The sequence below is a fragment of the Taurulus bubalis genome, assembly GCF_910589615.1.
Source record: "Taurulus bubalis genome assembly, chromosome: 10".
NCBI classification, from domain to species: Eukaryota; Metazoa; Chordata; class Actinopteri; order Perciformes; family Cottidae; genus Taurulus; species Taurulus bubalis.
Window position 1 is genome coordinate 175,445 of NC_136598.1, and position 26,884 is coordinate 202,328.

A 26,884-nucleotide genomic window follows, 5' to 3' on the forward strand; every position below is an offset into this window, starting at 1 on the left:
TCTTTGGGCCTGAGAGAAACAATATTTCATTATCCGTTATGGTTGACATACGAAAACAGATGTGCTGACAGTTGAATGATTTGCTGACAACTTATTATGTTCCGTTATTATGTTACTCTGTAATTTCCAAAGCATGAGAACATGTTTGACGACAATAACGCAGTCCAGGTCCATGATGGCAAACTGAGACCTAAATGGAGTTTAAAATAAATAAAATAATGCTCTGGCAGATGGCCAACAACATCCCGAAAAACTATACGACTGACTGACTGAATGGTATCCCATTTTCTTTTGAAAACTTCTACGACGTGTTTACAGCTTCCTGTGATCTGTAACATCAGTGGTAAACATGAAATTAGTCCTCCAGAATCAAAGAGTGAGAGCTTTGAGCTACAAAGTTGAAGCTGACAGTCACATGGAAAGGAAATGCTTTGGGAGAGAGGGGAAGCCCTGAGAGCCAAGAGAAGTTTGAAGAGGCAACTTACATTTTTCAGGGGAACAAATAAAATTGCTAAATGAAGTAGAAGCAGATGGGGAAGGTCACAGGAAGTGGCTACACCAAATGAAAAGCTTCCCAAAATAAACTAAAATCCTTTAAAGTTGTTGTTTGGAAGGAGTGCCACATATTTTGAAAGTGAAGAAATCCATGTCAAGCTGTATTCTCGGTCAGATGTGTTGCGTGGTGAAAACATAGAAAAGACAGACAGCGGATATACACAAGTTGACAAAAGCTGGTTAAAGAGGGAGGGAGGAAATAATAGAGGGAGGGAGGGGTTGAGCAAAATAATAAAGAGAAGAGAAGAAAGAGGTGGAAGGATAAAATAGGACAAGAATAGAGAACGTAGGACAAAAGGGATGGATGACAGAAGACAAGGAGAGGAAGGATAAAGAGTAAGGAGGGGGCAAAAAGGAGAAAAGGAAGGAAGTAAAAAAGGGAGGAAAGAAAAGGAAGGATAGGAGGGGATGAGCGGAGGAGGATGTGGGAGTAAAAGGAGGTAGATGAGATGAAAATGGAGGATTGAAAAGAGAGAAACAATAACAGGAGTAAGTGCTAGAGCACATATGTCAAACTCAAGGCCCGCGGGCCGAACCCGGCCCGCCGCGTCATTTTATGTGGCCCGCGACGGCTTCACGGACCCGTGTTCAGTTAATCGTGGATTTTTATTTTGAAGGGGATTTTTTAATGGGCTTTTATTTTGAAGGAGATTTTTTATTTATTAATTTTATCTATTCACACTCCTCAATGCTGCGTTCACAACACGCTTTACTTGCGTGAGTTTACACGTTGAACTATTTGTGATCGTTAACTTCATTACCGACTTTTTTATTCCATGTTTGTGCATGAAAACACTGAGTTTGTTAAAAAAGGCTGAAGTTATAACAATATTATGTGTGGTGTATTACCTCATGTCCTTAAGATGCACTTTTTGGTTTTTAATTGAGTGTAAAGGGGAATATTTCAAACATTTTCTTTTGTGTTGGCATACTGTGATATTGTGTACTTCCTCAGGTTTAAACTGCACCATATCATTACATTAATTTGAGAAGTTGAAAATGTTCCTTGCAATGGATCTCAGCTTGTCATTAAGGGGTCGAGGTGGGTCCTGCAGCCAGACCAGTTCACAACCACTGCCCCAGACCAGTTGAACCACTGCCCCAGACCAGTTCAACCACTGCCCCAGACCAGTTCAACCACTGCCCCAAACCAGTTGAACCACTGCCCCAGACCAGTTGAACCACTGCCCCAGACCACATGCATGTCTTTATTTGCTCACAATTATTTGTTGGACCAGTTATGTCCTTCTCAACTGTGACAAAAAAGCTTTGAAGAAAGTTAATATAACAACGTGCGTTTGATCTTTGTTATTTTCTTCTGTTTTAAGTTTGATCTTTAGCAATGTGGGTTAATGCATGTACAATATTATTACACTTGAATAAACAATAATCTAATACAAAGACAGTTATTTAACATTATGTTCGGGAGGAGTTAAATGTATACAGTGTTACAGTTACAACCGGCCCTTTGAGGACGACCATGATGCTGATGAGGCCCGGGGTGGAAATGAGTTTGACACCCCTGTGCTAGAGGAAGAAGAGGGAGAAACTCAAAGAGAAAAAAAAGAGGGAAAGAGAAGAAGGGAGGAAATAAGGGATGAAATGAAGAGGTAAAGATGGAGGTGTAGAGAGACTGGAGGGGCCTCAGTCCAGTTTTCCATGGCCGTAAGAACCCTGCCTATTGTTTCCCATCTTGTTCTTCTTTTGTTTGTGCATTATACTGCGGACAGCCGACTGTAATGTAAATTAACGCGCTGAGAAGCAGTCAGTATTTTTCGGCGTGCTCTGTGTGTGTTTATCGGATGGCATAGAGAAGAACGCACACAGAGCAGATCATGCCTAAGCCTGTGAGGATCAAGGGTCAGTATGCATGTCATCAATCCAGGGGGAGTGCTTCGTGTGTGTGTGTGTGTGTGTGTGTGTGTGTGTGTGTGTGTGTGTGTGTGTGTGTGTGTGTGTGTGTTCTTTCCTGGTTGCTATGGTAACCGACGCTCCTTTGCGTCACGCACGCGGCATGCCGCCACTTGGCACGCAAACAGAGTCTGTAGTCAAACATGTCCCATTAGACCCATTCATTCATCAATCCCTCCATCATCCACCCCTCTGCCCCCCGTCTGCTGCTCCCAGAGGACAGCAGGGGAGAGCAGAGGGGGAGGATACTGGTAGTGGAGAATGGGGGGGAAGACAGGACGGAGGAGAAGAGAGCTCACAGGTGGAGATGAACAGAAGGAGAGGATTGAGAAGGAGGAGAAAATGAGGGCGATGAGCTCCTTCATCTGTGCTCCCCGAGGGATCATGAACTTTACCCTGGTCACTAAGCTCATCAGGGAATATCTGGCCCTGGTCCCCGAGGTCCAAATGACTAAGCGACACCCAGTGGCAGCCATCGTGGGCTGGTTTTCTGCAGCCAGTGTAGCATCCCAATCACAACACAGCCTTCTCCCTAAACACCGAGGACGTACATCTTGAACGAAATGCATAGAAATACAAATGCATAGTTTCAGCAATAACTTCCTAAAACAACTGGTCACAGTAGTTTTGAGTCAAACACACAGGAAGAAATAGTTGTTGGGGACTATCTTCAGCGGGGGATTAATCCATATGTGGTGCTCAAGGGATTATTTGGGGCAGCACAGTGGTGTAGTCCAGGGTATACGCAGGTATACGTCGCATACACACTTATTTTTCAGTCAGCATTGCGTATACCCACTTCTCAATCACCGCTGGTGCCTGGTGCGCATTATTTAGTAGTGCATGGGTCACTCACAGGCGGTCCGGGTCCGGATCCGGAACCAGTCGCCGTTGTCTCTGGACCGAAATCCAATTATTATTTCCGAATTATTAACTGTTGATGGATCGCTTCTATTTCTATTATTTAGTTGAATAAAGTACATGAATCAGAGAAGTTATTTCACTTGGCGCTCCAAAAAGAGAAATGTGGGCCGCTTAACCAGAGCCTTTAACCAAGAATGGAGAGACTGTTATATGTTTATTATTCCCACAATCAGTTCAAGAGCAGTACGAGTCATGTTCAGCCATATTAAAATCAGCGATGTGAAGCGCCGCTACGAGACAAAGCACACGGACCGACTCGCATCCGAAATTAAGGCACAGAAAAATAAACCTAAAAGCCCAATATGATCAGAACCCTAATACATGAATTAATATGATCACAGAACCCTAATACATGAACTAATATGATCACAGAACCCTAACACATGAATTAATATGAGCACAGAACCCTAACACATGAATTAATATGATCACAGAACCCTAACACATGAATTAATATGATCAGAACCCTAACACATGAATTAATATGATCAGAACCCTAACACATGAATTAATATGATCACAGAACCCTAACACATGAATTAATATGATCACAGAACCCTAACACATGAATTAATATGAGCACAGAACCCTAACACATGAATTAATATGAGCACAGAACCCTAATACATGAACTAACTGACCAACAATAATGTTTACAGAGGAGAAATGAGCTGAAACCAGTGGTTTAATAACCAGGTAAAGGCCCTGAACACACATTTCTCTTTTTAGATGACAAGAATATAATATCTTGGCTCTTTTGATTGACATCACTTGACGACAGAATGAACTGAATTTGAAGCTGCATGACAATTCAGTTAAATTAATATTTCTAAAATTAACAACTTTATTTTATTTATTGAATTAATTTATACAAGTCACATTTTTCAAAAGATTTGTTTTAAATCCTTTATTTTACCTCAAATAAGAGAAGATCATGTATGTACTATTAGAGAATGTATTATTTATAATTATTCCAGTTAAATGGGAAATCTGTAATAATAAATATTATAGATGTTAATTAATTTAACTTTATTTAATTTGACAGTCATTTGTTGACACTATTCAGACGTCCAAACTGTTGGCTACTTCAATACATATTGCACAAAATCATATAGCACAAATGTGACATTATTGTGATGTTCCAGACCTTTGCTTGAGGAAATTCTCTCGAACTGGACCTTACTGAATTTGAGTTGAATACCCCTGTGGTAGTGGCTCAATGTTATTTCATAGGATAGTGAAGGCACGAGTCATGACCCGCCCTACTCTGCCTCTAATTGGCTCGTACTCGATGTCTGCGCTGATCAGATTGTTTAGGTTTTTAGCGCAAGTGGAGAGAACTGATGATAAGCCAATCAGAGGCAGAGTAGGGCGGGTCTTAATAAGCAAAAATGTTTTGCCTATAGACAAATTTGTTAATTTACTTTGAATTATTAGCCTTTACAAAAACGTAATGAACAGGTAAGATGAAGCGAGCCATTCAAACAACAATTTCTTTTTACAATTGCAAACGTCCTCGCGAAACTACATCAGCCAGCAGCTCAGCTACTGATAGTGAGGCTACACTGGAGCTGCTAACTGTTAGCTTCGTTAACATCAGCCCAGCGCCCGCGCTCACTCCGTCCCCCTCCCTCGTTGAAGAGGATGCCGACAGGGAAGGAGATGAAGACGTCAACAACGGTGGGTCTCACTTCTATATTATAAAATGTTGTTTTCGGTTTATAGTTTTTAAAATGTAGAATTTTTAAATGTAGTATTTTCTGATTCTAGTGGTGCTAGTTAGCTATGATAGCAAACACAGTCATGGCAATGAACACAGCACACCTTAATGAGACAGAAAGACATTTGGAATAGAAATTTGGAATAGAAAATACATAAATTATTGTCTGCGATCCATATTTACTACTTTCAACTTTATTTTGTCCCTTAAAATATGCTAAGCGTCTGCCCCAACTTTCTTTTCCCGACATTTACCTTGTACACAAAATCCATACTCATACACCAGAGATAGCCTGAAGGCTTTTCAAGAGCACAGCTAGGTACGATACAATCTGAAGAACATTAGCAACTAGCTAACGTTAGCTAACATAACTTTATAAGATCATTGTGTGTTTGGCGACGTGACACAGCTAACTGCTTAATTGTAACGTTAGCTATGGCAACTGAAGTTAACTAATGTTTTGGATTGTTAGCATTTTCCTGTCAAAGGGAGATTAAAAAAAATTTGCTAGGTAGCACTAGCTAGATAAATTGAGGTAAAATGTAGCTAGTGCTAACTTATAGGAGACTGCACAATCTGAGGGTAGATGTTGGCTGCTAGTGGTCCCTTCGAATTGAAGCCAGCCAATTATTCCGCCGATCTACCAATTTTAGGATGAATAAAATCTTATATCTGGGCTACTTTGGCGACTGTTTTTACAGCCAACAGCACATACAGTATCGAGGGCATTTTGACCTTGTGCGACGCACAGCCAGATTCTGGCACAAATATGGCGGCACTTAAGCATAGGGCCGTCATGTGGAATCCATGAATTCGGGTAAATCATAAAAACGGGTACTTTTATTTTATAAAAGTTTACAAGTGCTTCTTCCTCACGAAAGGAAATGTTATTCTGTTGTTTACTTAGCACCTGGTTGAAGAGGGCACAAGGTGTGTCTGTGTTTTGGTCTAATTTGTGTGCAACATTGAGTCACGTTATAACGCCTTTTCTGAGAAGAGTTTTCACACTTTGTATTGACACAGCCACTGATAAAGCTACAGCTACATCATGTGTAATTGACTATTTGGGGGCTAAAATAAAAATAAAAATAAAATGATGCGGATTATTAGGGTGACAACTTTAAACTTTTGAATAGGCTGTGGTCATTGTTAGCCTTTATAGCCTATAATTAAATTAATTAATTAATGACTGGCCTGACCCGTGTACTGTCAAACAAAAAGAGGATTTTAAATCCAAGAACCCCTGGTTGGGATCAAAAAACTGGGTAAGTTTAGGTATATTGTTAGTTTGGGTAGCTTGTGTGTGTGTGTGTGTGTGTGTACTTGTATGTATATGGGAGAAATGGACCATGCACACATACAGCTGTGGATACAGTAGTTACATTGTTTGTTTATGCTTCACAGGATGTCTGGTCTGTAGCAGTGTGAACTCCATTGGGATCAACAAGGAGCATCACTCAAGAGAATGGATGAACTTTGAAATTCAAGTGTCTTCTCAGGGAAGTAGAGAAACAAGTCTGTCAGTCTTGAGAAATAAGGTCAGGAAACATGCTTTGTCCAAGGCACACACTCAAGCTGTGAAGGTGGCAGAACAACAGAAAGAAGCGGCCATTGAGAATGCAGTGGAGGTTATGACTGAGTCCTACATGAAGGAAACCGAAGCTGTGTTCTGAACAGCCTACCATTTGGCCAAAAAGAACAGACCCTTTTCTGACCATGAAAGCCTCATTGAGCTGCAGGAACTGAATGGTGTAAAGATGGGCTCAATACTTCATTCATGTTACAGTGCAACAAAAATATTACAACATGTTGCCAGTGAGATGCAGAGCAAAATTGTCAGTAGCATAATAGCATCATCGACTAAGTTAGCTGTCCTAATTGATGAGGCCTCTTCTTTAAGTCACAAACCTGTCATGACAGTTTCTGTTAAAGCGTTGATTCAAGAAGAAAGCCCTGAGTTCATATTCCTTGAACTTGTTGAACTAGAAAATCAGAGAGCAGATGGCATAGAGCAGGCTTTACTCACCTGTTTAACGAATGCTGGCTTTACAGAAGAGTGGCTTTGTGAAAACTGGGCAACATTTGTATCTGATGGAGCCAGTGTCATGTTAGGAAAGAAGTCAGGAGTAGCAACCAGGTTGACCTCGAGATTCCCAAAGCTCTTTGTATGGCACTGTCCATAGACTTGAACTAGCTGTGTCAAATGCAGTTGATGAGGTACAGGGTGTCAATCACTTTAAAATATTTATGCAGAAGCTATATGCTCTGTATAGTATGTCAAACAAAAATGAACGTGAACTCAAAGATGCAGCAGCTGAAGTAGGCTCACAACTTCTTGGCATTGGCAGAGTCTTGGATGTACGCTGGGTGGCCAGTAGCCTTCGTACTGTTGGTGCTGTTTGGACATCACTGGGAGGTCTTGTGCAGCACTTTAAGAATGTTCTGATGAGATGAGGTCCACCAAAGAGAAACAAATGTACAGAGGTTTATTATATCGTGTTCAAAGTCCTGAATTTATCTGTGACCTTGGGCTCATGTATGACACTCTCCATGAACTAAGTCTACTGTCACAGGAGCTTCAAGCTCATTCTATAACTCTCCTCAGAGCATCTGCTGAAACGCAGTCATTCAAAGAGAGTCCAGGTGAAATACTGTGAGGCTTTAGAAGCAAAAGAGACTGGGGAGTGTCGCTCTATAACCCTGGTAGGAAATGCAAAGCTGAAGTCAATCAATCGTGGCCAGTTCTTACAAAGCCTTGTGAACAATCTTGGGCAACGCTTGTCTTTTGAAGATGAGGTCATCAAGGACTTCAGCATCCTTGATCAGAGTAAATGGCCATCAAACCCCAGCATTCGCCATGGTGAAGAACACGTTAAGCGACTGTGCAAGCAATTTAACTTGTGCACAGACCAAGCACTGAACGGGATGCGAGACCTACTGGAAGAGCCCAATAGTGAGCCCAAGGACCTAAAACCACTCATGAACTGTATGGAAACATTCCCTGTCAGCACAGCAGCGTGTGAGAGGAACTTTAGCCTTATGAACAATATAAGCTCAGACAGGAGGGCTGTCCTACTGATCTCACACATATCAAACTTGATGATGATTAATATCAATGGCCCCCCTACTTCCATGTTTGATCCTCAAAAGTATACGAGGACCTGGTTGAAGAGACACACGCTGCCTCGTCTATGCGTTCAAGGCAATGCGGTGTGAAAACCCCTGCAGAAAGCAAGTCTGTCTGGAATATACTGTAATATGAGCACTTATTTAGAAACCCAGCACTGGGTTGAGAGTCACTGTGGTTTTCATGGATATGTTGTAAAATGTATATATTTGTGTTCATTGTTAACTAGATATTGTTGTTTTGTAACACATTGTTTTTAATATATTGTTGAATTATTTGAATGATGATATTCAATATTTGTATATATCTCAAGAGGTATGCTAAAATAGTGTTCAGCTGTTGAAAACCTTATTTTTTTTCAGTTTTAGGACTTTGCACTTTTGAGTTTATCTAATTGGTTTTGATGTGTGGAAGAGGATGATTTGTGTTTTTCATTTAAAGTGAAATTCAGTTTTGAAGTAATTTATTTAAATAAATGTTAAAAAAATAAGCAAATCTCTGACTGTAAAACTGTGTTTGCCTCATGTTGAACATATGTTATACTCATGCATAACACCACCTGTGTGGGACCAGTAATATCTGCTCCAGGTGAAGTAATGTTAGTTTCATAATAGTACCACACTCTGACCTACACTATGTTTTATAAATTAGCTGTTCCAAGAGACAGTTTACAAAAGAAACTACTGGTCTATATGGACAACTTCACTCAAATTGCATAATGATGTAGTTACCAGTCTGTGGGTCAGTATTGGGTCAGTAATTTCATAATTCGTATTCCCTGAGGTCAAGCAGCAGGAATCATATGGCAATGTGCAAATAATACTAGGTTAATAATTTTTGGGTAAACTAAATCGAGTATGTCACTATTTATAAAACAGGGCGTTTATCCTTTGCTGTATGGGCTGCTTAAAAAAATTGCAAAATTAAGAGTATACCCACTTCTCCAGGGACCACTACACCACTGGGGCAGCAGGGCGGTGGATGTGGGACTCAGCATAAACTACAGTGTGGGAGGCAACTTTAAAGGGGAGTATATTGGTGCCCTAAACCATCCATACTGTGTGTGAGCAACAGCTGTGGAGTTTAAATCAGATCAATCTGCCAGGACAGAACTCTGTTGTGAAACGAATTCTGACCGCCTGCCGATATCAACAATCCCTTCATCACTACCTGTGGTGTTCCCGGGGGGTCCAACCAACCAATCCAGAGCAAATATCCATATCAATAGCTTCATGAGCCGAGGACCTCGAGGGAGTCAGAAACAGATGAACAGACAGATAGAGACAGACCGGAGGATGAAAAGACGGGGCGAGAGAGAGAGAGAGAGAGAGAGAGAGAGAGAGAGAGACAGAGAGAGTAATAAAGTTACAGACGCAGTGTGAGGGAGGGATGAATGGAGTTCAGTATTCAGAGTACAAAGTGGACCTCGGGGAGTGTTTTATGATGGACAGAGGGATGGATTCAGGAGGAGGGATAGGTGTGAGACAGAGTGGACCTCCGGGAGAGGGAGAGAGAGAGAGAGAGAGAGAGAGCTATTGATGAGGTGATTATTAGTTGGGCCGGGCGATTAGAAGTCGCTCAGACGGGGAGTCGAATTGCAGCGGATCGAGCAGACACGTTTAGCTTAACGTCCTCATTCATCAGCGTCACAAGAAGTTTTACACACTTGTACATTCAACATTGTTTTCCTGTGTGCTAACTTTCCTTTAAAAGTGTTTCCTCTTTAAGGTCGTCCTACAGATTGTAACGCCTCCTCAGGCAGATTTGTGGTTTGTGACCCTAACCCTCCTATTCATTGTCCACTGTTTCGTCAATGATATTACAGAGATTTGGTCTAAATTACTAGATGATAAAATTTGGTCTCGCAGTTTACTTTTTCCTCGCTGATGAATATGTTTTGTAACAATTTGTGTCAACAAAATTAACTGGCAGTCAATAAAGTTAGTTTAAATCTCCGGATATTTTTGCCAGTTTTTATATTAATTTAGCTATTCTGTCATTACGTAATAAGTGACCTATGACCTCCATCGTCACTCTGCTGCCAAGTCTCCTTCTCTGGATAAATAACCACGATGTAAATATGTATGTGTGTGTCTTGGGTTTCTGGGCAGTTTGGAGGGGATGAATGATGGGAGAGGGGCATATGGATGGTTGGCGCACACACACACACACACACACACACACACACCCTTTACGAGTTGAATCCTGACCCCAACCGAACAATAACTAGCCCTAAACATAACACCAAGTCTTCAACCCTTTGATTCACATTATAAGGAGGTGCTTTGAGCCCCCATGGGGAAGGCCTGTCCTCACAGTCTGACTGTAAATAGATGTATTTCCTCAGAAGATGACCACACACACACACACACACACACACACACACACACACACACACACACACACACACACACACACACACACACACACACACAGTTTCTCTTTTAGCAGAATACAAGTCCAACTGATATACAACACGCACATCTTCCTGGCCAGTACTGGCAGACCGCATGTTACAAACTGAAGCCATGACCCAAATAACTAATAAACGGTCAAATCAGACATAACCCTGCACTGGGAATGATGGGATCACAGAAGCAGCCCATAGTGGACCCTTAAAGACAACATGAAACCTCATTAATCAGATTAATTCAGTTGCTTGAGAGCTGTGAAAGCACAGGCGGCTGAAGTGAATCAATACAAATAAACGTTCACAAATCATGAGTGATAAAGTGTTCTTACCTCTGTCAAACTCATCTGGAATCTGTAAGGGAGGCAGAAAGGTGACAACAGTTAGTACAATCTCTCACACACACAGCGTGTGATGGGACGACTCAGGGTTTATGTGTGCCGACCACAAAACAACTGCAAGTCCGTCCCTTTGCCATCGATGGTAATGCACAAGGGCAACATGAGGGCAACATGAGGGAAACATGAGGGAAACATGAAACATGAGGGGAAACATGAGGGAAACATGAGGGAAACATGAGGGCAACATGAGGGCAACATGAGGGAAACATGAGGCAACATGAGGGAAACATGAGGGAAACATGAGGGCAACATGAGGGCAACATGAGGGAAGAACATGAGGGAAACATGAGGGAAACATGAGGGAACATGAGGGAAACATGAGGGCAACATGAGGGCAACATGAGGGCACATGAGGGCAACATGAGGGCAACATGAGGGAGCAAACATGAGGGAAACATGAGGGAAACATGAGGGAAACATGCGCCATCACGCTCATAGTTTATACAACTAAAGGATCGCACGATGAAGGGAAATTAAAAGTCATCTTTTCTGCAGCATGGAAGGAGAAGGAGGAAGCAGCAACAGCAGCAGCAGGAGGAGGAAGTTGGAAGAGAAGGAGGAATATGAGAAAAAGAAGATTTGGAGAAGAAGAAAGACAAAATAAGACACGGACGAGAAGTAGTATGTAAAGTATGGAGGATTGGCGATGAAACTGAGGCAGAAGAAAGAGGGAGGAGAAACACATACAAGGAGGAAAAGAAGAAAAGGGGAAGAGAAGCAGTTGATGTGGGAGATCAGAAGGATCAGTATCAGTAGCCTGTATCCTGTATAAAGGGGGACGGTTTGGATGTTTTGAAGTTGAATGAGGCACTTATACATAGTCTGTGTACTACTACCTGCAGTGGGTGAAGTTCTGGAGAAACACACAGGAGTACTGTGCAGCTACTGTGTTCTGCTAAAGTAAAGACTGCCATCTACTGGAGGTTTGGAGAAGCACCTCATACAAATAAAACCCTCCCAGACTCATGCGTTTTAAAAGGTGAAGCAACGGAACGGAGCGAAGCCGAGAGCGCCATCTGAAGCCGTCTCGTGAAGAAGACAGGGCTGCGAGCAGAAGGGTTAGGAGGCAGCCAGCTGCTGACATGCGGGGTGAACTGATGTCAGTACAGGGGAGACCTCATCGGCACCGAGGTGCGACCGAGGTGCGACCACGGCGCTGCAGCGGCCTGGGGGAGGGGGGGGGGGGGGGGGGGGTGGAGGGTTCTTACCCACCGGACACAGGGGGACGAGGAGAGGCAATACAAAAACTACTTGTTACGCATCTTTCAGCAGACATTAGTCTGTGATACATAATACCAGTCAAAAATATAAAATGTTATAACAAATTATGACCTTTTTCACGGCAGGAAAGAATGTCAACTGCGTCTTACTTCATAGAATTATTATTATTTCATAGAATATACAAAAACAAAACTGGCTGAGTCGAGACGCTTCTGACATGAAGACAATATGTTCAATCTGTGGATGTCGCATCATTTACTGCGTTACAATATAATGCTCATGGCCCTTATGACCACTGAGCTCGAGGAAGCGCTCACAACCGGGTGGTTTTATGAAATTACATTGCTGCTCGGCCCCGTGGAGATGAGAAGCTCCCACCACGAGACGAAGCACAGCTCTTATGAGCAAACGTACCGACTCACGTCCCAAACCAAGGCACAGGTAATGAAGGACCAGAGCCCAACTGGGTGTGCACAGAGAGGAGGATGGAGCTGAAACCGGTGGTTTCAATACAGGAAGTCCATGCACACATTAATCTCTTTATACAGATGAGAATAGAATATCTGGGATTTTGGTAGACATTACATTACTACTAAATTAAATAAATTCAAAGCAGCAGGGCAATTCAGTTAAATACATTTTTTGATCATCAAGTACTTTATATTAACAATTATATATTTCAAAAGCTTTCTGTTGTGTATTTTTCATCCAGCCCTTATTTGACTTTATTTATTTATTATTGGAGTATGCATTATTTAAGATCATCCAGTTACGTTTGAAATCTGACAAAAATATTAGTTTAGATTTTAAATCATTTTAACTTTCTTCATTTCATTTGACAGTCAGTAGTTGTCTTCATACAGACGTCAATATAACTGTTGGCTACTTCAATACACATGGCACTAAACCAGAGCAAACGTTAGACATTATTGGGATGTTCTGGACCGTCACATGAGGAAGTTATGGTTGAACATTAATTAAATACCTCGGCTGTAGCTGAGTCTAGCTGACAAAAGTTAGTCGAAGAAGAAGCTACAATAACTTACAACAAACTATGTTTTATACAACTAACATGTCCCAATATTACAAATACATGAGAGCCTCAGCTGACAAATACAAATGTAAAATCAATCGCAACAGTGAGATCTCATTAAATCGTAATATATTAATATCAGAATCTAGAGGTCGCATCGGTATTCATTCTGATATCTGATATGTTGCGTTAAAAAACGGTGGTTAACCGCATAAACTATTGCTGAGTTGTTGAGATTTTGCTAGCTCTGGCTAACGTTACATGGTAAATGGACTGTACTTTTATAGCTTTTCTAGTTCTCCGACCACTTGGAACACTCCATGTCATCAATCGCCCATTCACACACTGATGGGAGGGGCTACCATGCCAGGTGCACACTTGCTGTCAGGGACTAGCCAACATTCCTAAAATACCGCGGCCTACGGGAGTCATGCTGGAGGAAGTGTCTTGTGACTCCTCTCTGGTGGCACGTGTATAACTTGAAGTATGCGTCCAAAAGGAAGAGAACCCCGATCTGCTGATTCTGTCTGTAAATAGCCTCGTCAAATCATTTCCCAGAAGATCTACGAGGCAGATGAATAAGTAATCGCCCTCATTCCCACGTAAGAACGACAGACTTTGGGAAAGCAGAATATTACGTTGTAGGACGTCTGATGAAAGAATGGATTCGAAAGATGTAATTTGATCTCGTCTGATGGCTTCAAGGCCGAGAGGAGCGAACACAAGATGTCGAGCTGATGAGAAGGGTGTTCTTTTGAAGAGCCTCCTGCACATCTTTTGGGGGGCCCTCCTTGGCTTTGAAGGGATCCCGTCTGCCTGTTGGTTAGACAGGATACAGCCAGAAAGGGGTTATAAGGTGTGAGACGGCATGGAAGAGAGGACGGTCCCTGGTTTCCCACATCCTCACAGAACTCCAACGAGAACACAAACGCTCGACAGGAACATCATCAGTTATGAGGTGACCTCTGACCTCTTGCTACGACAGAAGGTTTGAGAGAGAAGGTCAAGCTGAAATGTACGATTACTTTTTGAATGATTTATTACCGGATTGGTCCGAAGAAAAGGTGTTGAAATTCCTCATTCTGTCTGTTCAGTGACGAGGAAGTGATGACAAAGTGTAATAATGATTAACTAGTTACCAAAGGTGTCAAGTAATGATTTCAACAAATCCATTCTGTGACTCAAAACCGGGATTATAAAAAACTCAACTGTCCCCTAAAAATCCCACAGACAACATCTGGAAACAACACTACCAGCACTGTGATGATTATCATGCCATAGTACTCAAAGGTCACATTTTCATTGCTCGGTTCAAACTCGCTGATGTTTTCTTTGACCACATGACCAAAGACACGTCGCTTAGCAAAGCTGGACTGTAAAAGCAGAACATATCGTTGGATTGAAGAGCTTCCGACAGAATACATAATCAATCAAAGCTTAAAATATAAATATTTCATCAAATCACTTAATGTTCAATTTGAAATGTTCACAAAAAAAACATTGCCGTTTGCATTCAACACATCCAGTAAAGAAACATAACTCTGCACTCCTCAGTGCACCTGAGAAGCTGTGATTGGCTCAGGGACTTTGACTGAACTAGAGGCTGTTTACACAGCAGAGAGGACTCTAAACATGTCATAACTTCAATATGTATAGCATGTAGAGCCTAATTATTCCCTCCCAATATTGATAACACTTGAAAAAATGTCTATTGATTCCATTGTTTTTTCAATTTCGATTAAATAAATCGAATAGATTACATTTGCGTTAGTTTTTAAATCTGATTCATGGCACGAAGACTTCTCAAATAAAAAAAGGTTCTCTAAACACAACATGCAGATCATTAGTGTAACAGCAAAGCCATCTACAGGTGAAGTGGAGAAAGCTCTTCCTCTTTGAAGTAAACCAGAGTTCCCACACACCGGCACAGCGACGCCACGTGTCCCGAGACCAGAAAGAGCCCCGGGGGTCGAGGAGGTGAGATAAGCGTGCACAGGGCCGGCGTGTGCCGTCTCAGCTGGACGCTCCCGACAGGATGTCCCGGTGAGAAAAGTGTGCTCTTTGAAGGAGGCGGCAGCGGCGATCCCCCCCACCCCGGCTGTAAGGAAGCGGACCCAGCGGAGACAAAGGACTGTCCGTCTTTCCCACGACCACACCTCTCGCCACGCATCACCGCCAGGTTCACGCGGTCCCATACGGAAAACAACGAACGAACCAAACTTAAAAGTCAGGCCAGATTATTTTGGTGACTCTTTGTCCTGCTTTTTAGTGCCCATCCCTGCAACTTTCATCAAATGTCAAAGCCCGGTTCTTTGAGACATCTGCAGCCAAACAAGAGGGCCGAGCTTATCTTTTCCAGGCGCCTCGATCCGTGTTTTAACCTGGACAAGGAAACTAAAAACGCACTCATCTTGGTGGAGTATTTGATGTTCAGCAACATTAAATAATTACCATTAAATGTAATGCTTCTTCATTTTTGCTGCAGGAGGTCGATTAAAGGAAATAAAAATCCCTTCTTTCTGGTCGACGGCTTCAAAGTCTCCCTGACAAAGAGCGCTCAGCAGGAAGCCATGCTGTCGTGCTCTGGCTCTTTGGAAGCAACAAAGGCACCCTAATGTGGGAGAAGTGTGCCCTTTGAAGTGGCCCGTCGTCCCAGGCCCACACCTCCCACAGCAGCAGGTCCCGCCTGACCCCAAAGTCTCTTATTCAGATGTATTAAACTGGTGCAGAATTATTTGAATGTCTTACTTATATTATACATCTAATCTCAAAAAAAGGTTCACTGGCTCGCTTTCTGGAGCAACTTCATCTGTCAACAAGCACAAAGATGCACATGAAAGCTCCAAAAGCTTGTCAGTACCCTTTAAGATTACATTATGTTCTTATTTGTTTAAATCAGATTGCTTCATTATGAATATATTCATGTTACCAATTCCTGCTGTACGGGGGTTTCTTGGCTCCATATTGTGCCATGTTTCAGAGCTAGTTCAGAGGGCTGGGCTGTACCCGGTGATCTGACCGATAGGGAGACCGTTTAATAATCTCAGGTCCGTCTCTGCTTATGCGAGCGGACATCCCATCTTTAAAACCATCACCCAGTTGATTGTGCGGATACACTATGATCGTCATTCGTATCTTGGACCGTTCCCTGAAGTAGCACTGGGATATCAGCCAGTGGCACTTGAAGACTGGAAGTAACAGCCAGTGGATGTGTGTGGATTGGGATAACTGGGCGCTTTGATGATCCCAAACTCACAGCTCAGACCAACCCGATGTCTCAGGTAGCCGTCGAGTGTGCTGCTTCACGTCCCAGTAGAACAATGACCGAGCCGTGAGATAAGTGTGCTCCTGGCTTTCCCACAGCGACGGCTCACTCAGTCACGCCTCTGGTCAGACGGACCACACGTCACAGCCGCCTGTGAAGTGTGTCCTTTACAACAGGAAGTGGGCTCTCCCGCCTGCGAGGTGAGCAAAAACACCACCATACATCTAAAAAGGGGGAAGCAATGGAGATAAGAAGAAGAAAAAAAAAGAAGAAATTCACAGCGGCGTGGAGAAAGTGTGCCGACGAGAGCCTCAGCTCAGCATTGGAGCCTGAGCAACGCGTCTTTGAACTCCCCGTTTCCCTAAAGCGCTGACGGGCACCGTTGGTGACGTGTCCAGAATTACACTAGGAGGAAGTGTGCTTGTGTGTGTGGGCACCTGTGTCTGTGTGCGTTTGTGTGTCGGTCAAAACTCACCACGTTTCCTTGTTCGTCCACTGAATTGGTGCCTAAAAAAAAAGAAAAAACTGTTTATCATCTCTTAGTTTTGCTTCAACAACACTGTGAGCCTTTTCAAAAAAGAGATACACAAATGCTCTTCATGGTTTCAAACTTTAACTTTTACTTGTAGAGTGACTATTAGAGTAATATGGCTACATAGCCTTGAGGGGGGAACTTTTGTTTTTGTTAAATAGTGGAGATCTTTTCTGATACCAATTAACGTTTCTCCAGAAACTGTCAAGGATTGACAACTGTCATCAAATGTCATGAATGACTTCATTATTTGATCTCATAGCTCCATGTTAAATATACATTTTGGCAATTTCTTCAGTCAAAATTCTTTGAGAATTGAAAGCGTCACAAGAAGCCCTGTAACTCTGGTTTTCTCTAGACACTCGTCCTGAAACTTCTCAGACGATAAAAGACCACAATGAGTTGATGAATCCACCAGTTGACAAACAGAAAACTAATCAATCCAGACGTATTAATTGATAATTAATTAATCCCCGGCTTGAAAACCCCATGAAGACAAGAAAAATACCCAAGAGAACAGATACTTGTTTGTGCAGATTTCATTCGTATTTCTGCAGTTTTATGGATGTAATAAATAAAAAAAGGACGAGAGAAGAGATTGAGCATTGGTAAATATTATCTGCACGTCATCCAAATCTTGTGACGACAGTAAAACAAAGTATTTCACAAACCTATCTGCAGGGAACCCATGTCTTGGTTACTGTCAGGTTATAATCCACATGACAGCGACGTTTCATAAAAAGAGCATAATCCGATTCAGTATTCTACATGTGCAACAGAATTATTCCACGGTACCGATGAGATGAGGAGAGAAAGTAACCGTTTAAAAGACTGCAGATGTCTCTAACCGCCAAGCTTCCAAAGTAGTTTCTGAAATGATAAAACGCCCACTCCTCTGCAGATGGGTGTAAACCATGACGGTGCAAAACGCTCCATCACTTCAAGTAAAGCCTCCGTAATAAACTTCAGAGAAACGGAAAATAAAAGACGACAGCCGGGAAAACCAGACCTGGCTTTGTCTCAACTTCCGGCTCTCTGGAAAGACTAAAAAGAAGAGGAGGAACCATCCATCCATCCATTATCAGCCGCTTATCCGGGGTCGGGTCGCGGTGGCAGCAGGTTCAGCAGGCCGACCCAGGCTTCCCTCTCACCCGCAACACTTTCCAGCTCATTCTGGGGGATCCCGAGGCGTTCCAAGGCCAGCCGGGAGATATAATCCCTCCAGCGTGTCCTCGGTCTTCCCCGGGGTCTCCTACCAGTTGGACGTGCCTGGAAAACCTCTAATGGGAGGCGTCCAGGAGGCATCCTGACTAGATGCCCGAACCACCTCAGCTGACTCCTTTCGACACGAAGGAGCAGCGACTCGACTCCAAGCTCCTCCTGATGTCCGAGCTCCTTACCCTATCTCTAAGGGTGAGCCCGGCCACCCTGCGGAGGAAGCTCATTTCGGCCGCTTGTATTCGAGATCTCGTTCTTTCGGTCACGACCCAGAGTTCGTGACCATAGGTGAGGGTTGGAACATAGACCGACCAGTAAATGGAGAGCTTCGCCTTCCGGCTCAGCTCCCTCTTCACCAGGACGGACCGGTACAGCGCCTGTTTTATTGCTGCAGCCGCACCGATCCGTCTGTCGATCTCCCGCTCCACCTTACCCTCACTCGTGAACAAGACCCCGAGATACTTGAACTCCTTCGCTTGGGGTAGGCAGTTTGTCCCCACCTGGAGGGAGCAATCCACCGGTTTCCGGCAGAGCACCATGGCCTCAGATTTGGAGGCGCTAACTCTCATCCCTGCCGCTTCACACTCGGCTGCAAAACGCCCCAGTGAATGCTGGAGGTCACAATCCGAGGAGGCAAACAGGACCACATCATCCGCGAACAGCAGAGAGGCGATCCCGAGACTCCCGAACCGGATCCTCTCCGCCCCCTGGCTGCGCCTAGATATCCTGTCCATGAAAGTCACGAACAGGACCGGTGATAAAGGGCAGCCCTGGCGGAGGCCAACACCCACCGGGAACGTGTCTGACTTACTACCGAGGATACGAACACAGCTCCTACTGCAGGCGTACAAAGACCGGATAGCCCGTGCCAACGGGTCCGGCACCCCATACTCCCGCAGCACCCCCCACAAAAACCCCCGAGGGACCCGGTCGAAAGCCTTCTCCAAGTCCACAAAGCACATGTAGACTGGTTGGGCAAACTCCCAGGACCCCTCCAGTAGTCTTGCAAGGGTAAAGAGCTGGTCCACTGTTCCACGACCGGGACGGAATCCGCACTGCTCGTCTTGAATCTGAGGTTCGACAAGCGGTCGGAGCCTCCCTTCCAGCACCCTGGCATAAGCTTTTCCCGGGAGGCTGAGCAGTGTGATGCCACGATAGTTTGAGCACACTCTCCGGTCCCCCTTCTTGTAGATGGGAACCACCACCCCGGTCTGCCAGTCCATGGGCACTGTTCCCGACCCCCATGCGACACTGAAAAGGCGTGTCAACCAAGACAGCCCAACAATGTCCAGCGCTTTCAGCATCTCAGGGCGGATCTCATCCACCCCTGGCGCCTTGCCACCAAGGAGCTTTTTGACTACCTTAGCGACCTCTGCCAGGGAAATGGAAGAAACCACCCCAAAGTCTTCCGGCGCTGCCCCCTCTCCGGGGGACATGTTAGCCGGGTTTAGGAGTTCCTCAAAGTGCTCTTTCCACCGCCCGACGATGTCCCCAGTCCGGGTCAGCAGTTCCCCCCCCTGCTGAGAACAGCCTGGGGTAGGCCCTGCTTTCCCTTCCTGAGCCGTCGGATGGTTTGCCAGAACTTCCTTGAGGCCAACCGAAAGTCCTTCTCCATGGCCTCCCCGGACTCCTCCCATGCCCGAGTTTTAGCATCCGCGACCATCGCAGCTGCAGCCCTTCTGGCCTGCCGGTACCCGTCAGCTGCTTCAGGAGACCCCTGGGCCAGCCAGGCCCGAAAGGCCTCCTTCTTCAGTTTGACGGCTTCCCTCACCCCCGGTGTCCACCACCGGGTTCTCGGGTTGCCGCCACGACAGGCACCGATGACCTTCTGGCCACAGCTCCGAGCAGCCGCGTCCACAATAGAGGCTTTGAACATGGTCCACTCGGGTTCCATGTCCCCAGCCTCCCTCGGGATTTGTGAGAAGTTCTTCCGGAGGTGGGAGTTGAAGACCTCCCGGACAGGGTCCTCCGCCAGACGTTCCCAGTTCACCCTCACTACACGTTTGGGCTTGCCAGGTCTTTCTAGCCGACTCCCCCGCCATCTGATCCAACTCACCACCAGGTGGTGATCAGTTGACAGCTCTGCTCCTCTCTTCACCCGAGTGTCCAAGATATACGGCCGCAGATCAGATGATACGACTACAAAGTCGATCATTGATCTCCGGCCTAAGGTGTTCTGGTACCAGGTACACTTATGAGCCACCTTATGCTCGAACCCTGGAGGAACCCTGCAGATGAATCTGTTGGTTCTTGCTCCCTGTCGGGCTCGTCAGCACTCTGGTGAGGTGGATTGCCCTCGGCTGACCAACTGAGGTCCTCATAGACGCTCATCACTCACTATTGTTTTGTCAAATAAAAATCCTAAAAGTCATTTTAGGAGTTTGCTTAAAAGTCAAACTCCAACAATGGGAGCTCCTGACTGCGCTGCCTCATGGGAAGTTCTCTTCTCAATGTCATTCTCTGTGAGGAAAAAGACACTAAAAGCTTAAAGTGTGAGTTTCTGCCTGACAAACTGATGAATTAAGACTCTTTATTCTTCTCCGCTGGACACTTCTGACTGACAGCTGCTAGCTCCACCCCTCTGTGGGCTGTCCCTCTAAAAACAGGAAGCTGAGGGCGATAAACCATCACGCCCAGTGTTTACGACATTGTTGGGCCTGTCACTGACGGGTGGGCTGGGGGGGGCTTCAACCGAGCTCAGCCAAAATACCAGAGAGTAGGGCTGCAACTACTCATTATTTGGATTTTTCTAAAATAATAATATGAGAACAAAATACTTGAATAGTTATGAACTGATTATTTTGAATTACTTCATTGCTAAAAAATAATGTGTTCATTTTCTGCGGATCAATTTAATTTACACAAAGCGTAGAAAATACAGCAATATACTGCATGTCCCAGTGATTTTTGTTGGTTGCCTTAAAATGTATTGAAAACTAATTAAAAAACCTCTCCAGAGCCAGAAGACCGTGACCTGCTTCAGGATCGGTCTCAGATTTAATCAAGCGATGGATGTGCAGCCAGTGTGGGCCAAGAGGTAGAAACCAGGTTCACGTCATATAATTGTAAACTGTGGGTTCACTCCAAGGTCACAAGCACGAGAAATTGATGGTGAGGGTCAAGTGTCTAACTGAGCTGCAATGACTCCTTGTCTGCACAACTTCTTCTCAAACCAGTTTGAGGGCAAAGCAGCACTTTAGTCTCTGCACATAATCAGTAGGCCTGAGATTTGCGAGCCTGAATATCTTTTTATTTCTGCAGACGCTCTAAAGTTTCAGCACTCACCGAATAGGTAGACCATGCCGACCGCGCCGCCGACTCCCATGAGCCCCGCGAGCCGGAGCACCATCTTCTTTGCGTAGGCCATGTTCTCCTTCTGCTTCTTGTCCTCCGTGTGCTCTCCCTCCTTCTCGCCCTCCCCTCCCTCAGGAGGAGGCTGGCCCTGGTAAAGATAATAACAATAATAATAGTCATTAACCATCATGGATGGTGGGGATACCTGGACCGTGGTCGCGCTTACTGCCACTACTATTATTATTACCATCAGTCACATTTACATTAATACTCCTGCTATTTCTGATTTAAATCATTATTATACTACATTATCGACTGCTGCGTTTATTATTAGTGGTCATATTTTTTTGTTATTCTGCTATTATTGGTGCTTCTACTGCTAGTACCCTCATATGTATCATGTATATTTCTCTTGTTTATTTGTATATCATTAGGTACGAAGAGAGCAAAGTGTAACCGGCATCAAATTCAATATATATATATATATATATATATATATATATATATATATATATATATATATATATATATATATATGTGTATGTGTACACACACATGGCCAATAAAGCGGGTCCTGATTCTGATGCATGTCATATGGACTATGTTGTAACTAGATCATGTTGTTCATTCTGTACACAAAACTTCTGGTTTTTGTGACTTGTGCTATTGGCTTGTAAAATGAAAGTCAGTACTGCTGTCGGTTTAGCTAACAACTGACCGCGTTATTAACATGCGTTATAGCAACACCAACACATGGCGTGCGCGTGCGTGGTGGAGATTTCCGGTAAGGTTTGAGTGGACGCGGGGAGGAGAGGACGGGGTTGTTCTGACCTTCAAACCAACAAACCTTGGCTTGTCAGCTCGCTGAATCTAACAGCTGCTGCAGATTAGAACAACACGTCGCTTCGTCAAAGGCGGCTGGTTTAGTGCGCGTGCCTGCGAGTAGCTGATACAAGCAGGACTCTTAAACACTAATGAGCCAGAGAGGAGGCTCAGGTTAGACCGATGCTAACCGCCATAGCTCACCAGAGCAAGGGAGCACAGCTGATGTAATTCATTATGTTGCTGGGAAACGCACCGACTGGCCTCAGACGTAAAGCCGGTAAACTGACGCGTCTCTCCCGGGCGTTACAAACGTTAACCCTGCCAATTAACCTACAGCTAAACGCATGCTAGCGTGAGCTAGCTAACCTGTTAGCTTCCCTAATCTCAGGTCCATTCATTCTGCAAACACACCGAGTGGAGCTGAAATGTCATATCTGTGACGTTGACATGCATCGTGACACATGACACGCAGTACACAACCAACACGGTCTGCTACTCTCCGTTTGACAGCCAAACGTGTAGGTGTAAATAAGCTTTTTAGCTTAAACCTGAGACTGAAAATGTCAGAAAAGTGGCTACGATTTGAGCTGCATGGACACTTTGGCTGGGCGGGGTTTTTACGTCCAAGAGTTGCAGTGCATTGCCCCCACCCCCCCGCCATCATCATCGCCGAGACGTTAAACGAATCGAGCGCACACTCGCAGGTTAGCCGTCCCACCTGACTCTGCTGCTGCTGGAGCCGCTGCTGGAGGATCGCCTGAGCCAAGCCGCCCGTCGCACTGCCCGTCCCTGTCGGCGGCTTGTCAGTGGAGAGAGTCCGGACTATGTCCACCGCAGTCAGGGAGGAGGCTCCCGCCGCCCCGCTCCGGAGCCGCAGGAGGCCCCGGGTCGCTCGCACACACATGGGGAACACAGACGTAGCCGACATGTTGGATTGTAGCGCTGACTGCCCGGCGAATGTAACGTGAAAAGGACAAACGTATTTGATTGGCTAGGGCTGGTTTCAGTGACAGGCAGGAGGAGCTCTCAGAGCAGCGCGAGGACAGAGCCGTCTCTGCGATAGGCCGCGTGGAGAGGAGGAGGGCGGGTGCTACAGCGTCCTGTCCAATCAGGAGCCAGAGTTAGTCTGACCTTCGATTGCGACATAGAAGGGCCATGTTGGTTGATGGCAAAATGCCCAAACTCTGCTCACTTACATCACCTGTATGTTATACCTTAATACATACCTGAACCTCCTGTAGGAATACAATAATAGGGCTCTCAAGTTTTTAAGACAGTTAAGAGTGACATATCCTCCTCCTCCTCCTTTCCCCCCCCGGCCGCGCCTTCGCCCATGCTGTATGCCCACAGACCAGCCCCCCTACCCCCATATTATTATTAGCTTTATTTTCATTGGTTGCTGGATTACATTTCACCCAGATACAACAGATACGTTTTTCTGATTGGCTATTCGTGTAGCCCATTTCTTTTTATTGATTGGCAGGTGATTCGGGGAGACGCGCTTGATTCCTCCATGGTGAGGGCAGCGACCAGGTCATGTTTGCGCGCTGCGGCACATTAAATAGCCTAGAGGTTTTTTCAGCGTGAGAAATACGATGTGTGGCGGGAGGGCGTGACTTAAGACCGAAATGCGTGACAGTCACGCTCAATGCGTGACACTTGAGAGCCCTGCAATAATGTGTTACAAAACACAATAACAGCTTCCGTTTACAATCAGAATCAGCTTTAACAGCCAGAGGAATCCAACTCTCAATGTACCTAGGTGCAAAGAACAATGAGGAAGATACACATTGAGATAAAGCTACGCACAAAGGGTGCTGAAAAATACTGCCAACTGTCTGTGGGTGGGACCTATTTGGCATTCACTCTTGAATGCATTGTGCAATTGCAGCCACATTTAGATGGCTTGTGCACAGCCTAATAACGCTGCACTGCTCTGTGGGCCACTGCTAAAGCAAACTGCACATGCTGATACATCATATCACCGGTCCACATGCAAATCACATGATACATGCTCTTTAGAAATAACAAAACGTGTTTTTTTTTATCTTATAAATAAATTAAAAAGCCAAAGATGTTCAATCAAGTGTTCACAGAAACTGTCAGTAAGCAACGTTAAAAGTGTAAAGGCATTTCAACATTTCAAAATATACAGTCTTGTTGTTAGCGCCGCGACCACCAGAGGGCAGTGTGCACTGTAATCCATCATGTATGCCTCATGCTAAAGGCTTTTAGGTCAATTATCTGGATGCAAACACAGCGCAGACAGAGCAGCACGCTGACAGGGCCGGTAAACACTTTGAAAGTTGTATAGTAACTAATGCAACTGTTATTTTCGGCATCGATTCAATAAAAGCAGGAACCAAAGAGAACATGACTGATATTATAGTCGTATACGCTTGCAGAACTATTCTCCATTATATACACATGACTCTTTAATATCTCTTTTCATACATACATACATACATATGTGTTTGTTTGTTTCTGCTATTGTAAATGTTCATGTTTTCTATTTTTTAAACAGTATCTTATATACTATCACATGCAATCACCAAGCCAAATTAATTGTATGTGTAATGCAGTGGTGGGCTGTCAGGGCCTGCTAATGCTGTGTTCACACCACACGCGACGCAAATTATTCGCACGAGTAGATTACATGCAAAGTCAAAGCACAGACGCGACAGATTGCGAAGACGCAAATTTTCCGGCGGGCGACGCGAATTATGCGTTTGAGGCGGCGTGAATAGAGCTTTTGAAGCGGGGCGAACAGAGCGAAGGACGCGCCGCAAATTCGCGCAAGTTGAAATTTCCCAACTCCGGCGAAAACATCCCGTGACTCCAGAATTGCGTCAGCCAATCAGCGTTGAGAATCTCCGCCCCGTCACCACCGCCGTCTTGCCGTCGCTGAATGAAACTGCTGCTGCTCCGCCTGAACCAGCGCTGGTAGCGGCTTCATTCAGACGCTGTTGTGGGACTACGGATAATATTATGAACCCAGACACCATGGAGTTTGATGTTCCCACGTATATGGAGTTTACACAACAAGTATAAAGCAGAACTAGTGGTTATTTACATGGTGGATGAAGGAAACGGTAACGGTGTTTTTACGGAGATAAGCCACGGAGACCGTAGTTCCTGGAGGAGTCGGTGAAATTCACTGAGCGGTGTTATGAACCCAAACACAAGGGGCGTTTTAACGTTCCAACGTTTTTGGGACTTCTACAACAAATTTAAAGCAGAACTAGTGGTTATTTCTTCCATAGTCGATACTAGAAAAGTTAACTCATTTTCACAGAGCGAAGCTACGGCGATAAGCCACGCCCCCCTTTGTTGCGGCGCGATTTTTCGCAGTGGTGTGAACACCCTTTTTTCACTAGCGTGAGTTCTGATGTGGTCTATACGGCACTGAAGGCCTAGGTCGAAAACACACGGCCCGCCAGTGGTGTAATGTACTTATTGCTGTTACATGACAAACAATCTGACCAAGTCCTTTTATTTGAAATATGGTAACTCTTTTAACTCTAGAACAGACATGAACAAAGATGGCCGTCTGATGCAAGTCTAGAGCGCACTAGAGACACACACTCTTCCTTATTTTTTGTGCACTATATATTTTGTACACTATTTTGTGTGTCATTATATTTTGTGCCTTATTTTTATTTATATACATATATTTTTTCTATAAGTTTATTTTTATTTATTTATTATTTTCTGTGTTAGGAGGACCCAGCAAAATACGCTTTTCATTGTACAGAATAACTGCCTGTTATCTGTGCATATGACAATCAAAATATCTTCTATCCTGCACAGCAAACAAATCCATCTGATTACTGTGAACACAGATGAGTGATGCTGCATGATGCACTGACATTGCCACTATACCTGAATGGAAGACTCAGGAAGGAAGGAGTGTTCATGGACCCCCTCCCCCACAAGCCCCCTTACTGTTTTGGGATGAACGGGCGTGTAGAGGGTGAGATGTGAAGCTGACGCAAACATTTAGTGTGGATCTTATAAACACATCAAGTGGCCCCTTTGTAGATTTGCCTTAGAGGCCAAACACAGCAGGATGTCGGACCCTCATGCTTCCTCCCAGCAGAGCAGAGGGAACAAAGATTTGGACAGTTGTGAATTGTTGTGATTTTTGGAAGAGTGAGGTTCTTTTTAGACATTGAAGATCTTTCTTGAAAGTTAGGATGTTGTTGTTTTTTGGGGGGTGGTAAACTATTTTTTTTAAATTGAAGACGTTTTTTTTTTAAGTGAGGACATTTTTGAAGAGCTAGAACAAAAACATAAATGTATTAAATTTTTATGCATCAGTTAATTTATTTTTCGAAAGTGATGTTGCTTCCGTTCATGCAAAGTGTGTGTTTTAAATCAGTACGTGACGCCAGTGACATAAATAGAGAGAGAGAGAGAGAGAGAGAGAGAGAGAGAGAGAGAGAGAG

At 44.4% G+C, this 26,884-nt stretch overlaps 2 protein-coding genes across 2 annotated transcripts in view; one reads left to right on the forward strand and one right to left on the reverse strand.

The window, feature by feature from the left end:
- timm50 (translocase of inner mitochondrial membrane 50 homolog) overlaps positions 1-23,364 on the reverse strand; it is a gene marked incomplete at its 5' end in the record, with an annotated part of 39,558 nt that extends 16,194 nt beyond the window's left edge. The window contains 4 exons of the mRNA XM_079225009.1: positions 10,980-11,001; positions 17,043-17,074; positions 21,603-21,759; positions 23,155-23,364. Coding sequence (XP_079081135.1) covers positions 10,980-11,001; positions 17,043-17,074; positions 21,603-21,759; positions 23,155-23,364 — 421 coding nt within the window. The remainder of the gene's footprint in view (positions 1-10,979; positions 11,002-17,042; positions 17,075-21,602; positions 21,760-23,154) is intronic.
- Positions 23,363-26,884, forward strand: part of clip3 (CAP-GLY domain containing linker protein 3) — a gene marked incomplete at both ends in the record, with an annotated part of 13,168 nt that continues 9,646 nt past the window's right edge. Inside the window, one exon of the mRNA XM_079224380.1 lies at positions 23,363-23,395. Coding sequence (XP_079080506.1) covers positions 23,363-23,395 — 33 coding nt within the window. The remainder of the gene's footprint in view (positions 23,396-26,884) is intronic.